Source organism: Leptonotus elevatus, chromosome 9 (assembly GCF_054856555.1).
Source record: "Leptonotus elevatus isolate MCC_2025b chromosome 9, RoL_Lele_1.0, whole genome shotgun sequence".
In the NCBI taxonomy this organism is placed as follows: domain Eukaryota; kingdom Metazoa; phylum Chordata; class Actinopteri; order Syngnathiformes; family Syngnathidae; genus Leptonotus; species Leptonotus elevatus.
Genome location: NC_141247.1, coordinates 15599988 through 15616360, shown reverse-complemented (window position 1 = coordinate 15616360; position 16373 = coordinate 15599988). Strand labels below are relative to the sequence as shown.

At 39.3% G+C, this 16373-nt stretch overlaps 2 protein-coding genes across 4 annotated transcripts; one reads left to right on the top strand and one right to left on the bottom strand.

Moving 5' to 3' along the window:
• The first annotated feature begins 301 nt into the window (after positions 1-301).
• On the top strand, positions 302-8115 carry LOC147168542 (uncharacterized). 2 transcript variants are annotated; one of them, XM_086084590.1, is made up of 11 exons: positions 302-381; positions 481-523; positions 1948-2093; positions 2209-2338; positions 2897-3160; positions 3796-4095; positions 4176-4342; positions 4445-4570; positions 6034-6084; positions 6199-6287; positions 7016-8115. In XM_086084590.1, the coding sequence occupies exons 2-11, from the start codon at positions 484-486 to the stop codon at positions 7020-7022; spliced, it is 1320 nt and encodes a 439-aa protein (XP_085940716.1). In that variant the 5' UTR covers positions 302-381; positions 481-483; the 3' UTR covers positions 7023-8115. The 2 variants fall into 2 exon arrangements, with proteins under 2 accessions (XP_085940716.1, XP_085940715.1); XM_086084589.1 differs by having other exon boundaries at positions 6199-8115.
• Positions 8116-8567: 452 nt separating this feature from the next.
• LOC147168541 (voltage-gated monoatomic cation channel TMEM109) lies at positions 8568-15939 on the bottom strand. 2 transcript variants are annotated; one of them, XM_086084591.1, is made up of 4 exons: positions 15092-15939; positions 14004-14063; positions 10241-10343; positions 8568-9030 (listed from the first exon to the last, which is right to left on the bottom strand). In XM_086084591.1, the coding sequence occupies exons 1-4, from the start codon at positions 15320-15322 to the stop codon at positions 8675-8677; spliced, it is 750 nt and encodes a 249-aa protein (XP_085940717.1). In that variant the 5' UTR covers positions 15323-15939; the 3' UTR covers positions 8568-8674. The 2 variants fall into 2 exon arrangements, with proteins under 2 accessions (XP_085940717.1, XP_085940718.1); XM_086084592.1 differs by lacking the exon at positions 14004-14063.
• Positions 15940-16373: the final 434 nt, after the last annotated feature.

Genomic DNA, 16373 nt, shown 5'->3' with positions numbered 1-16373 from the left:
TGCTTCGCGACCCCGCGAGAATAGCGGGGTTCCACTGAATAGTGTATTGTTTCGATTATTTAAAAAAATACATACAGTATAATCTTCATTTATTTTTATTTTTATTCATTTGTGTTGTAAAAAGTGATATTTTTTACTTCATATATGTAAATATAACGGTACACTTTCTTTAACTGAAGCACTTTGTGAGTTCTAAATATAATGTACTTCCTTACTTGCTAATGTGATGCCCAGCGAGCGGCACTGTACAATGCAACATGCGCAAATCAGACGCAATAGTGACGCCCACATGAGAAAAAAACCTCGCCCAGTTTGTATGTGTCATTGCGTTTACAGTAACTCTGCTTCTTCGGGGGAGAAAAACCCTCAATTAATACCCGAGTAAGTATAAGTTACCACTAAAATGCTGCAGGTCGAAGCGTGCAGTTTTCTTCTGTGTTTATTGAGAAATGCATATATCGTCGTGTTGTTTTTGCACAGGTCATGTTGCTCGCATTCCTTCTGCTTCCATGTTTCCTCTGTGGTGAGTACAAGCTCAATTACACTCGAACGTTGTTATGGAAATGCGTTGCCGTTGGAGCTTTTATCTAATATCCTATCCAGATAAGTGGTAACCACTACGAGTGCCACTTTTGGCTACTATATAATGCCATTAAACTTTACTTGTAAATTGCTATGCAGCACAAGTGACGCTATAAGGTCCAATTAATGCACTGCCCGGACTCTACTAGTAACATGTACGAGTCAACATCTTGATAATGATCTCAAATGTATTCTGGGGGCGGCGATAATAAACTTCGGCTTCATCCCGTCAGCCCTTTTTTCTTTTCGGATATAATGAATATATGTTGTGTTGTAAGCTGTTGCGTTGAAACGGTCTCAATATGTTCGATAGGAAATGTGAATGAATAAAAACAAACATGTAGTTGTCCCAGTATGCCAGAGTGGTCCTACTAGTGTGCAAAACTGTCATAAAGTTGTGGAAGGTAGTAAACGTTACCGACACGGCCGTTCACCTAGTGCACCGTAGTCATTCTACTAGTGCGCTGAAAAGTCTTACTAGTGAGGACAAAGTGTGCACTAGTGGTCAGTAAGCATCTTTGAAACAGAACATTCTACCAGTAGGCCTGTGCACTTATTGTCTGTAGAGTCCGTAAGATTCTCCTCGCTGGTAAGCCGCACAATATTAATTTAATGTAACAAGATAACTAAATTTCCCCTGCTGCGCTGAAGCAACAAAAACAGATCCTCTGCTACTGCTCCAGTTGTACATTTCTTCTTTTTTTTTTTTTTGCACAATTAGGTTGAGCTACAGATACGTCAACATCATATTAATTTCCTATTTCTAGGCAATGCTTAAAGCTGCAATATGGAACCCCCCCACCCCCAAAAAAATAACTTTACAATAAGCTTTTTATTCGACCATTTATGACTCAAATGCCTTCCAATTGGTAGATTAACATCTTAGCTGTTCACAATGGCCTCTGGCCAATAGTTTTCAGACTGGATTCGGGTTAGAATTTCCCGCGCCCTGTCTGCGGATGTGAAGTAATGTGCGTGGTGTGTATGTGAAGAACGGTATGAGCAGTTTCATTTTTTTGTCAGCAGGTGGCAGTAGCGATTTAAAATGGAATATTCTACATTCAGTAGCTTTAATTAACATTCAAAGGTTTTAAGGTTCTAAATCCATTATGCTCCCTTTTAAGCCAGGTTTTTAAGGAAGTATTGATTGGAAAACTATGCTTTGGTGATCTTGTTTACGCTGACTGCCGCCTGAAATTAACGAATTAATGAAAAAGGAATTGCAATGAAAATGAAATATTTGCATATACACAGCTAAGATGGTGTCGAAATGACGTGAGGTGGACACAAATGGCCAGCATAGAGCGCAGTGTTAACAGTGTCTTCGCAATTTTTATCTCCTCTTTTTTGTGTGTCCAATTCCAGGTTCTTTTGGCGGAACGTATGAAGTGTGCTATGGTAAACCTTTTCGCTTTCCCTCTAATTGTTCACCACCTTTATTCACTGGGAAGCTTTACTTCACGCCAACCGACGATGAAGGAGGCAGAAAGCTCGTGGTTGAAAATGGCAAGGTGCGCATCTCTTAGTAACATAGATCCGCTTTGCATCCAAGAAAGCAAAAAAAAAGAAAAAAGAAAAAAGAAGTTAACTCAAAAGTAAAGTCTGTTGTGCTGTCAACCTTTTCAGGCAATGGACCCACGTTTCAAAGTTACTTCTAGAAGTCTTACACTGCCCCATGTGACAGAAAAAGACGACGGACAGTTCTCAGTTCCATTTAGTGACAGGTTTCATGTACGCGTCACACTGAAAGTTTTAGGTAAGATGATTTTACATTGAAATGCTGACCGTGTAAAAATGCAATGTACACTGAATGCGCTATTCACAGGTGCTGGAGGGGGTTTGTTTGTTTGTTTTTGCATATAGATGCCGGCAAAGCATTTAAAACGGAAAGGATCATAAACCATCAACACCATGCTAATAACATGTACACAATCATGAACCTATGTTACATAAAGGACTATATTCAGTAAATAAATTATTCCAAACACACAAACAAATCACATAGTATTAACGCTGACATGACAGTAAGCAAAAGTGCGCCTATTAAACTCACCTTTTTGCATTTACACACATTAATAAATAAATCAATAATCCAATAATAATATAATATAATAAATCAACAAATTTAACGTCATTGCAACAGTGAATAACTGAGAATAATTTACTAAAAAAACAAAATTAGTAAATTTGCAAATGCCCCAAAAACTACTCTGAGGACTTGACTGTTGTAAAAAAAAAAAGAAAAGAAAAAAAAAAGAAATGTGATTTTATGTCTATAATGTCGATTAACATTTCTCTTTCTATCTGTTACTAGAATGTGCCGATAAGGTGCAGAAGTCTTACCGCACTAAGTTGCGCGTCGATATTCCCAGTCAAGCAGAAATCCTGGAATTCCACACGACAAGCAACAAGAACCCGTCGATCCTGTGGAATCGCACCCACACCGGCGGCCCATCCAAGGGCAAGGTGAAGCAAAATTCCTGGGAAATATCAGACCTTACTCAAGCTGATGACGGCTACTACAACTTCCGGAAAGAAGACTACACTTTGTTGTCAAGGATAAAACTCAGAGTAACAGGTGAGCGTTGGTAGGAAATAGACGGTACATTCCAAAACATCCATATTATGGTGTTATATGATCGAATATGGATCCCTCCTTTTTGTCTGTGCCGTTTATTAGGATAGGAGTAATTTGTTTATGTCACGTTGGGGAGGAGGACCCAAATGCGGGGAGGCAGGAGAACCACGGCAGGGATGCATGTAATACTGAAAACAATGTATTTAACAAAAACACTAACAGGGGAACTGTGTAAAACTCTAAATAAACAAAACCAATAGAGTTATGAAAATACCAAAAATCAAAGTAACAACAAAACACACGAGTGGTGACAGCAACAACCCAGGAAAGTAAATACAAACTGACGAGACAACGAGAGACACCTGGACAAGACACAAGTGGCTGGGGGAGATGATTGGATGACACAAGGGAACAGGATGACGAGTACAGGTGCGAACAAAACCTAACAAGCAAGACAGGACACAAATCATAATAATCCCCTGTTAGTGTTTTTGTTAAATAAATAGTTTTCCGTATTACACGCATCCCTGCCGTGGTTCTCCTGCCTCCCCGCATTTGGGTCCTCCACCCCTACGTGACAGCTTAGTACTCCATATCAGGCTTATTTTTTAAACAATCCCCTTTACCCCACACAGGTTACAACAATGACTATACTCCAAAGGAGGACACACACTTCAACATGCAATATCCTGTGAGTTTTAATCCGTGGGACATCACCTTCAAACCGAATATGGGCGATCCCATATCAGTGATGCGTTCAGGACGCATGAGCTATCATTATGACCACAGAGAAGACTCATATTTTGAGCACAGACTTTTTTTGGAGACGGACAGGCTGGAGATAAATCCTGTGAAAGTACAAGATTCCGGCATTTATGAGTTTCGGGACAACGACGGCTTCTTGGTGTTTATAGCTAGCGTGGAGGTAGAAGAAGGTGAGACATTTGCCATTGAGAAATATTTTCATATATGGTAACTGACTAATAACTTACTTGTCATCTCTCTACTATTACAGTAGAGACCCCTGCGTATGTTTATGTCATCCTTTTTGTCGCTATTGTTGCTGCGGTGGCTATCTGCTGTTGCTGCGTAAGAAAATGCTGTTGTAAAAAGAGCGCTTCCAAAACGAGCACACCTCAAACGACTCAAGCAGCGGCACCGGCACCCGCTGTGTATTACCACGTATGTACACCCTGAAATGATTTCTCAGATTTGATATATATATATATATATATATATATATTTTAATATATATATATTTTTAAATCCTTCTTCGAATGGCAGGGCACAAATCAACCCACAGGACCAAGTTACTCTGCACCGCCACCTCCTGGAACGTATTCATATCAGCCCGTGAATCCTGTCGTCCCAAGGCAACCTTCTCCTGCACCTGCCTCTGTCGGGCCACCTGTAATGTTTTATTTTTTCTTATCCAATCATTCATCTATTTTCTCAATTGTTAGTTTCGCATACAAGTCACAGTCACGGTTCGGACGCAAATTCAACAAACTGGATAACATAAACACACTTAACTCATTCACTGCCATTGACGGCTATGGACGTCAAAAATTCATTTGAACTATTTCTGTTAGTTTAACATTTTTTCCCACTTTTGTTAACAAGAGTATGAAAACCTAGAAAATTACTGTACATTTAGAACAGATATAAAAATGTGTGATTAATCGTGTGTTAACTAACTACAGTTAATTACAATCAAAAATTTAAATCGCCTGACAGGATTTAAAAAACAAAAAGAAAAGAAAAGATTATTAAAAATTAGGGGCGTCAGGCGATTCCATTTTTTAATAGTAATTAATCGCATGACTTCACTAGTTAACTCATGATTAATCACTAATTTTACATCCGTTCTAATGTACAATAAAAAAATTGAAGTTTTCATACTCTTGTTAACAAAAGTGAAAAAAAAGTTAAACTAGTAGAAATAGTTCAAATAATTATTTTTACGTCTATAACCGTCAATGGCAATGAATGAGTTAAAAGGGAAGGTCAACCTCAATTTTTTTCTTTACAATATGTTCTATGAAGCTCCTTTATCAGCAAAATCCACTTTTTTTTAGCCATCCTGGGGCGGCCATTTTGCCACATGCCGGCCACTGAATATGACATCATAGTTGCTCAAAGCTCCGGTAAGGACCAATCACGGCTCAGCTTCAGAAAGCAGGTGAGCTGTGATTGATCGTTACCTGAGCCCTGAGCAACTGTGACGTGATTTTCAGTCGACAGCAAGTGGCAAAATGGCCGCCCCCTGAGATGGATAAAAACGGCTGGATTTTGATGCTCATATATAAGAAAAAATTGAGGTTGACTTCTAGCCTGGCAAGCCACGCCCACTTTCCATCGACAGTGATTCGGCACCGGCCGACAACAGGTCGGCCAATCAAATTCGTCTTCGTAAGCAACGTCACTCTTCACTCTTCAAGTTTTTCACGCAACAACGACATAAGTCATTCACTACTGTCTCTCTTCAGCTGGATATTGGATTTTTACCGCAAAAAAAAGAAACAAAAAAAAGACTTCAACGAGTTGCTTTTCTGACGTCACTCCGCTCTTCGCTCATTGGTTCATTCCACTGTCTGTTAGCTCAGGTTTGCCCCGCCTCAGAAATGCAACTGATGGGACGGTTGACCAGACTCAAGCCACGAGTGAGTCTGGATTTCCAGGCTAGTTGACGATAATGAATAACAACCTTATGACCGTAAAAGTTTGGCATTGCATGCCGCAATGCATCCTGGGAACCGAAGAATGGTTGAGACGTATACAAACAGTGATTATTTGTATATTTATTGTTATTTGTTTCCAAGTATATATCATCTTTATTCCTGTGGCGACTTAACATGCTGTTTTACTATCAGGCTTACAACAGAGTGGATATCCATCTGGATCCGAACCCGACTCAGCTTGAGGTACACACCCACACAACATACAGTCATTTGTGTACAGTACTTGACTTTACAGTAGTTTTAATTTGAAGTCAAGATGGACAAAATATATTCCTTAGTTCTGTTTCTGTTTTCCAGCCTCCTGGGGTTGTTGTTTCCACCGGGCACGACGTGGCACCAGCTCCCACACAGGCATTAGACCCCCCGCCCTCGGACTCCGACCCGAAGTACGAGCTCAAAGGGCTGCGCTTCCCCTCTGTCCTCCCGCTCACCTCCGACTCCACTTTCGATAGTGTTTACACTTCCAATAAACTCAACTTCTAAGTGGTGCGCAACCCATCGGGACCGGCAACACTACAGGTGCAAATCGCTAGGTGCATGTTGGCTACGAGACGAAGAAAACATCGGCGCCTGTCGTGACACACTGTGAGGTGTATGTTAAAGTGTGTGTAGGGGAAGCATGCAGTGTCATCAGTATTGATTCGTTTTGTGATGCTTTAGCTGACATTTAGTTTGCTCGGTGGAAACTTGTCAAGTGCATTGTTTTAACTGGGGGGGGGTATGAAATGTGGAATAATTTTCATTTGGCTCAATTCGATTAATCAACTATGGTGGTTAAAATTATAAATTATTGCTCATTTTGAAATATATTTTAATTGGATCTGAGCAAAAATATTCTGCTTTGAGCACAATATTTGTGTAGCGCGGATGTTGCTCAACTCAGTAGGTCATCGTGTTCTGTAGAGCATAAACTAGTCGAGAAAGCCAAATTTCTCAATAGATAATTCTTCCAACTAGGGGAGGGAAAATTAGGGGATTAGAACAGGAAGTAAAATATGCGCACAATTACTCAACATCATTTTAGTTAGTTACATTTATTAAATGTAAAAGAGAAAGGGACAGAAAATCAGCACCATTAGCACCTTAGTGCAAATAATCACATTATCTCTTTCAGCCACTAGGGGGGCTTCAAGCTCATCCAAACCAGAGTAGCCTACGAGGAAGAAACCTTGCAAGCGTACGAATTCCACACACGAAGGCCGGAGCCCGGAACTGATATTCGAACCCCAAACCTCTCAACTGTGAGGCATATATGCTGAACTCTCGAGCCACCGTGCTGTCGTTTTGTGTTCATATAGTTGTTAAATGTGTGGATTGACTTTTAAATGAGCTATGTGATGCAGTGCATAATCACGTCTTGCTTGAATGTTTGATGTAATGTACATGTTAACATTTCTGATGCCTCAGGTCACATCCGCGGAGTTCCTTTTTGAAAGCGGCTCTCAAATTGACCTCAGCACTCGGGGAACACGCTGCACTCGGCAAAACAAAAACAAAACTTTTAATTGGTCAACTTTGTTTTTTTTACGTGCCTTTGGCATACATTTGTATCATATCTGTGCAATCTTCATTTTCCCTTTGGAAAGTTAGACGATCTTATGGATGCTGTTTCGGATTTTTTTCACATGTATAATAACGTTGGAAACTTTTTTTTTTTTTTACTTCTTTTGTCATTGTGGAACAAATGCAACATGTATTTAGGTAGTTTAAATGTTACAATGTTTTGAAGTCAAAATCCTCAGATTCATAGGACCAACACTTATCAACCAAATTAACCAATACTTGTGCCTAATTTTACAACTAAACATTTTATATTCAGTCCGTCTCATTTCTAATAACATTATGAACTGTAGAGCCTTTTCAAAGCCATTCAGTTGAAAAGCGTAAGACGCTAATTTAAAGCCTTGTGTGAACGAGAAATACCCGATCCTAAGTTTAGGGTGAACATACTACCTCATGTTTGGAAAAATTTGCCGGTTTTAATTTTTTTTTTTTATCATAACCAAAACTCAGACCTGTCTGCCTTATATCTCGCAAATGTCGCAGACACATTCATGTTATATGTGCACCTGTTTGTCTGTCTGTAAATGCACTCAAGATTTGATGTTTAGCTTGTGGACTTTTGTTTTCATTTGCTTGGGATTGTTTTATAAAAACATGTTTCATTGCAAAATGTGTATCTAACAAAGTGTGCATTAAAGCTACTAACCTGTATTGTTGGTTTCTTTATCCGACATCGCCGAGGGCATGTGAGGATAAATTTGAATTTTCTGATTGGCTAGCGAAACCGTCCGTCCCTTTGCTAATGGTTATATTGGCTGGCACATTGATTATGAACGCTGTTGGAAAAAAAGAGTACACTTCACTTCCCAGTTCCTACTGCTGCTTTGTTTCCTATATTGCACTTTCTCTGCATTCTTCGCTTGACCCGTCCTTGACAAGCGTAGGAGCGATTCAAGATGGCGCCAGAGCGGAAGTATGACCAAAGATGGTTGTAGTGAGCTAAGAGGGTCACTTAAACCTTCGGCTGACAGCAACAAGAAACCAAGCAGGTGCAGGAAGCTGTCAACGGGCCCAAGGTCGTCATCATTGAAGGACACCCACTCGGTCCGGGTCCTCCAGCAAGTAGTGTAATTGACTCACTCCATAAACAATACAGATTCTAATTCCCGATTAAAAATCCACTTTATTGCCCGTCGTCATATTTTTATCGCACATACAAACAAAAACTGATAGTGGCTCTCCACTGTCACCTTTGTCCAATGTTTCCTCGCTAGTTGCCTTTCCTCTTTTCAACCGCCTTCACTCGGCCCTCCAGGCTCCTCATGCGACGCTCGAGCACCCCGGTCTGGTTCGAGCCGGAGGTGAGCAGGGACAGTAGGATGTAACCCAGCACCAGGCCTCCCAGGCGCACGGCCGTGGTGTCGGCGCTGGCGCTGCCGTCGCTGACGATCATGGCGAACAAGCACAGCACCGCCGCCATTTTCACCAACCAGAAGACGTGCCGTAGCGCGTCGATCACCAAGCGCAGGAGGATGGTCAGGACCCAGTAGCCGATGACGGCCAGGACGCCCCACTGGGCTACTGTGGTCACGCCCTCAGGGGTGAAGCGGGGTAGCGTGAGGGTAGCTGTGAAGAGAAAATGGTATCATTATGAACGGTTTGGACATTAAAATGGAGGACAAAAGTTCAATTCAATTAAAGTGGAAGTCAATTTGCAGCAAAATCCATCTCACGGGGCGGCCATTTTGTCACTTGCTGTCGACTGAAAATGACATCTTGTGGGGCAAAAAGAGCATTTTTGCCTTTAAAATGAATTTTCACATGAAAAGCAAACAGTTTTTAAAGAGTAAATGCATCGCTAATTAATAACGCAAAAAAAACAAAACAACTTTAATCACACTGACAATGTCTGATACGGCAACTGTTGCCATCTTTAGCGGGTAGCAGCTAGCAAGTAAACGAGTGACCCATAAAAGGCTGATAAGAGCCATCTGACTTCTTTTCAAAGACAGTTTAATCGACAAAAACTACTCTACGCACTTCGATGCTGACAGCCTGACACAATTGCAGTTCTTCGAGATATATATATTTTTTTAATTAACAAAACAGGCTAACTCAAATGTGGCGTTTTAGCCGGCTAAATCGCTACTGTGGTTCGGATGTCATTTTGTCTCATAGTGCAAAATCGCACTTAAAAATGTTTTTAGAGGAGAACATAGTTTGCTGATATAGCCTACAGTGTTCCCACGTTTTCCACCGGGGTTAGGTTCCAAAAAATACTCGCAATAAATGAAATCCGCAAAGTAGTTAGCTTTATGTTTTACATTTATTATAAATGTTTTAAGGCTCTAAAACCCTATCACCACACAGCTTGTACATTTTTCTCATCGAGGCATTTACATTTTCTCACATTTCTCTCTTGTTTTTAACATTCTCAATGTTCAAACCTTCATAAATTTTTATAAGATTTAAACATTACTATAAATTAATAAAAAAGCATGCAAAATCCGCGAGATTGCGAAAAGTGAACCACGTTATAGTGAGGGAACAGCGCAGACAGTTTAAATTTGGGGGGAATTTTTTTTGAGTATCTAAAAATTAAAACCATATGGTGAAATGTGTTACATTCAGTTATGTATTCATAACAAAAAAAAAATTTCCATTAGATTATGAAATATAATTTTCAGTAGGATATCAAAATAATACTCAGAATAGATTTATTTTATTTTATTTCATGTTATAAGCCGCTGTAACATTGCACTTAGAAACCGAATGACAAAAATGACTCTCTCATATTTTCCCCTTTTCTACCAATAAAAGAGGCCTTGCCACCTACCATCAAATCCTGTGACCCTGAGGATCTCTGTGACGTACACGGCGATGACGTTGAGGCCGCTGGCAGCTCCTTCGGCCAGGAAGCGGATCACCGTTCCCAGAAACTGTTTTGGTTCAGAGAGGACTGGTTTGAGCTTGAGATTGTGACGCTCAAACAAACACAACACATTCTGATCACATCCAAATCATCCAGGAGCCCTGATATTCTACTAGATAGCCACTATCTTTACTAAACATGGACTGTGCTCTATCTGGAAGACGGTCATGTCTGGCACTCGTCTTAATCAAACACAAACATTCAGTCCGATTAGTCAGTCACTGCAAGTCTAGCTCTTGTATTAGATACCGCCAGTTAACCTAATGTTGAGGCCGGCAAGAGACGGCTGAATTGCATTTTTATCAATGCATAAATGTGTTGTTGAGTGACAACAGCTGCCTCGCTCTATTCCTGTAGCCTCCAAACACTGTCACACTCGCAAACACAGGTGCCGTCCCCATCAAGGTCAAGGTTAGTTCTGCAAGTTGCCGATTTGCAGCTGCTGCGCGACACGCTGGCTCAGTAAGTGGCGGCTGTTCAGCATGTCACAGCATGACTTCGGCATCTGGCACCTTACGGCAGCGGGTGCTACGTTAAGTGTCACTTGCCTGCTAAGAATGCATTTACAAAATTCTGGTCAAATTTATTTCACTCTTTAAAGTAAAATAAATGAAAGGGGAGAGAAAGAAGGAAAAACTTGTTATATCTGAACCCGACTGTCCCAAGAATTTTCAAAACGCAGTAGTAAACCTCCATTGAGACACAATTTTAATTCGCTCCTCATACGCATGTACTCAAATCATCTTTCTCCGCTGAAATAAACGGAAAGGCCACTAATCTGCTCCATCCTTGCAAGAAAACAACAACTAATTAATCAATTAATTATAAATTCATCGGCCGGCCAATACTAGCTCTTATTTTATTTTTTAAAACACATTGCAACATTGGACAAAGATGATGTTCAGTTTGACAGTAAACAAGTGGGAGTGGCAATAAACACTTTGAAGACAGCTGCTTTTTGCCTTTATCTATTTGCACTTTAGCATTCAATAATTACTCACGATAGCCGTCTGCATTTTAGAGTTAGTTTCAATATATTGGCCTTGCCCTTCACAGCTTCCTCAAAAATGGAAGAGCTGTTAGAAAAACAAAATCTGAACGTGATCCGAATGTAATCTGTGTGCTGTACATGAATTCAAGAATCCATAGTGGCCCTAATGTGGGAGACAAGGAGTATTATGCCAAAATTAAAATACTCAAGTGTCACAATTAATATACAGTAATAAATATTTCTACAAGCTCTCTTCTTAACTTATTCACTACTATTTACAAAAATAGATATAAAAAAATTAATTGCGCTATTTCTATTAGTTAATTTTTTTTTCCATTTTTGTCAACAAAAGTATGAATGCCTAGATTTTTTTTGTACATTTAGAACAGATATAAAATTTGTGATTAATCGTGAGTTAACTCGTGAAGTCATGCGATTAATTACAAATTGTAATCAGCTGATTGCCCCTAATTTTTAATAACATTTTCTTTATTTTTATTTTTTAATAATCTTTTTTTTTGTGTGTGTGAAAAGATTATTAAAAATGAGGGGCGTCAGGCGATTAAATTTTTTAATCGTAATTAATCGCACGACTGCACTAGTTAACTCACGATTAATCACACATTTTATATCTGTTCTAAATGTACATTTTCATACTCTTGTTAACGAACGTGGAAAAAAATGTTAAACTAATAGAAATAGTCGAAATGAATTTTTGACGTCTATAGCCGGCAATGGCAGTGAATGAGTTAACTTACTATGAAATGTTAGTGGAAATACTTTGCATCCCTATAGTATCACAATTGTGGCGATGTGATCGTGTGTAACAAATGATGAAGTCAAAGTTTGAGAGAGGATTAAGGTCACGTGTTGGGGAAAAAGTGTGACTAATGTCAGCAGTCTGAGAATGAGTCAGCTGAGTCTGCACCACAGATAACGGAAAAGCAACTAAGTCAATGAACAAAACAACTGACATTTAGTTTGAAGTACAGATAAGAAGGAATTATTTCATAGTAGAGAAAACGTGGCTCGATCGATACACGATGTGTAGGGATGCACATTTTGCAGTTCAAATACACAATGACGTCATCTCTAACGCGTCATTCATATCGGAGGAACAAAACTCAAACGTCACCCTTTAAAAGCAGCAAATTGATCAGAAGATCATTATTTTCCTCACCGGCTCCACACAAGTCCCAACTGGACACACAATCTCATAAAACCTGCAAGATTAAAGTTCTATTCCGGTTTGAGATCTAACTATTTCTGTGTACCTCTATGCATTAACAGACGAGAAGAGCGGCAGCAGACACGCAATGCGATACGACTCGCTCGTAAACTAATTAGTTTTAGTCGCTACTGTGCACCAATTGGAGGAGGTTGAGCACACCTTGAGCATCCGATAAGAAGATCAAAAAGAAAAAGCCGTCAACAAAAGATGATCACGCTCAGATTTTCTCATGCACATGATACTGTGAGGTGTTTTCTAATGGAACTTTTTTTTTTTTTGCTTTTGAATCAGCTACAAGTGTTGCTCTACACCACCGTAATAAAATAAAATACTTGAGACGCTTGAAACTGGTTACATAAAATGTATTGTTTAGTTTTAAATGATCAGAACATTCTTATTCATCTCATTTTACAGTTAGGGTTCATTTATTGTAAATAATTTATGTTCTATTTGAGTAAATTATTAGTAAATTTATTGGGAATAAACAATTTCAATATTACATTTATACACACTTCCTATTTTCAATAAAATGGTTTGATAATTTACTTTGCAAAAAAATGTACAATGAAAACAAATCTCTCTAAATGAATTTTAGTATATAAATCAGTGATCACTGATTGTAAAGAAAATGAAAACACTCAAATAAAAATACATATACTTAACTGTATTTTTATTTTAGGGCTGCAACTAGCAATTATTTAAACACATAGTTAATCTTACGATTATTTTCTCGATTAATCTTATTTAAAAAAAGTAAATTTTTAATTTGCATCACTATATTCAAAAACAGGATTTCAAAGTGTCGGTGCAGAAAATGTGCAAACAATTTCATGAGATTCACTTACTGGAAAAGAGTAAAAAAAAAAATGTTGACTGCTTTCCAAAGCAAAAGTTGATGTTTTCAAATGTCTCATTTTGATTCAACGCTAAGATAAACGAGTCTGCTTTCATGAAGGGTGATACAAATTGGAGAATATTTACTGTTGAAAGGCAGAAATTCTGAGGATTTGTGCAATTTAACTAAACAAATATTCCATTACCAAATTAATTTTTTATTAATTTGATAATGGATTCATTGTCGATCGGTTAACCACTGCACCTCTAGTTTATTATATTGGGGAACAAAAGGTAAATTCATTGTAATAGCATCACAAGTTTGATGAATGAATTAATTTAAAACATGCTAATTAGAAAAATCGGCAATTTTTCATGTTTATATACACATTTTAACCTCATTTACGAATAACCTTTAGGCATTATAAAAACCAAATGTGACTTCTGAGCACAAAAGTTTGCCCACATAAACATAATCAAATGCCCTTGGGTCCCTAGAAAGGCACAAATTAAATCTTAAATTATTCATTATTAAAAACCCTTTGGGCTGAAAAGAGCATGTCCGGCTATGAAATGAAGCCAGGATTAAACATCCCAGGGGGATTTCTTACCATGGCCACTGAATAGACGTTCTCCCGACCAAGCAGTGACTCGAGAAACAAGAGTGCACTCTGGGAGAGATGGAGTGAGTGGGTGAAAAAGAGGAGGAGATGATGAAGAAGAGATGAGGCGGTGGGATTTAACAAGCAAACAGGAGGGTGAGAGGACATCGAGTTGCATGGGAGACATGACAGGGTGAAAAAGGGTCCAATTAGTGAGCAATTAAGCTTTAATCGAACAGGCGGGTACATCAGAGCCGGCCCAAGGCATAAACAAACCTACTTATTTTTTTGTGTTTTTAAACTCTTCCATTAAAAAAAACAAAAACAAGACAAGTTGAAATTTAGGTACACGTTTTAGCAAGAAATGAAATAGATGTGGATGATTTGCTATCTTGGTCCGCATAAAATTATGCAGACGACCCGCTCTCACCCCCAGGCCCACAGTTTGACACCATGGCTGAGATCAGTGACTCTCATAGTGTACTGATTGTATTTATGCTCCCCCTTCCTTTAAAAAATAAAATAAAATAAAATGCAGTACATCTGTTCAGTACAATTCAGTTGTATTCAACTTCAAAGTACAAAAAAAATTGCATTTACTCTACTTTTGGGATTTGGAACGTTGTTTCTTCTTCTAATTGTTTTCAATGGTGTCTTGACTAAAGAAAAAGTAGAATTTGTATTATGACCACGCTCGTAACTCACAACACTCTTATCTCAAATCATGGGTTCCAATTTAAATAAATTGCGGCACCATGCAGGCTTTGGCCCACGAGGCTTTTGTTGCCACCATTTAGCACTTGTATTTGAAATTAAGCTCGCAAGCCAAAGCAACAAAAAAAAACACACACATCAGATCTCTCGTAGTCAAGATACTACTGTACAAATCTTATTGTCCATTCATTTAAGCGTACTGTGAATAATCAATATTATTGGCATAATTATCGGCTCCAAACTTAACTTTTGTCAGGGCCCCACGAAGGGCCGGCTCTGGGGCACATGAATGGCGTTAGAAAAAGAAGAGAGTTAATTAAAAACTTAAGAGCAGTAACACAAAACACACACCGTTCATATTCCTCTTCGTTTGATCATGTTACCTCTGTAGCTGACCGGATGGCGCCGATTCCCACGATTGACTCCATGTATCGGTGGAGCTCCTGGCCGGTGCCGCGGAGCAAGCTTCGGAGGTTGACCGTCGACTGGCTCTCCTTCCCGGACGCCGACGACTTTTGCTCGGCTCCAGCATGGAGCACAGCTAAAGCCAGCAGCAGCAATAGCACACAAGACGGCCGCAAAAAGTGGACCATGGCGCGCGCACAAAAAGTCATCGTTGAGGGAGGGGGGGGGGGGTGGATTGCGGAACAGTAAAGACGTTAAATGAAATTCTATAGAACCAGTTGAGCGGGGACGCCTCAAGTCAAAATGGAGTGAGGCATACGAAGTTGAAAATAGTCTAAAGCAATGAACGCAGTTATACGACTTGGATTCTTAAATTAAAGCGTGTTAAAGAGGCGATTGCGGCGGAGTATTTAATTATAATCTTTGGCAACGTTACAAATGCTCCCAACGTCTAAGTGCCTGGTTATATTTGGTATCAAACCGTTAAAATACGTTATACTGTATTTTAATACTTAAAAAAAAAGAAGAAAAAAGCTTCGCTGTAGTAATGTTCCAAAAGTCTTGGCGAAAACGATGGAAGGAAAAATCCTGTGGCTTTGAGCTAACCACGAGTCTTCCAAATCTTATTTGAGCTCGGAGCTGTAAACAAAGTCACGTCTGGCGGCCTTTTGTCTCCACTCTCCACACTCGCATCAAATTATTAGGTTGCTCAAATATGAAGCAAATATGTGTGTTGTAGCTGCTCAAGCAATATATTCCAATCCACGTCGCGTTTGACGTCTGCAGCCACACAGGAAGCAAAAGACGTGTGGCTCCTTGAAAAGAGGCAAAGGAACTGACGCAGGTGCATTCTGGGATTTGTAGTGTGTTGCCCACTCGTTTTTTTTTTCCGGGGATGCGTGATGATGTAATTGCGTAAATGTTTACGGTAACTAAATGAGCACTCGGGAAAAAATAATTAAAATGTTTTTAAAGTTCAGATTTGTTTGCTAACCTCCCGTTTTCTTTACAAACGCAACGCATTTAATTCATAAATATTGCTGCCATAGTGCAGCGTTCTTTGTAAATAGTTGTAGTAAAGCAAATTTAAAGTTTCTCTTCACTTGCATGTTTCAATTATTATTATGAGTGGACCGTGAAAGCAACAGAGCAAGAGCCTCGTGGTTTAGCACTTGTGATGTCATCAAAAGTGAAAGCCCAAAAGACCATTAGATGAAATAGTAAACCGACTGCCAAGTATTGATTCAAATCAAGCAGTAG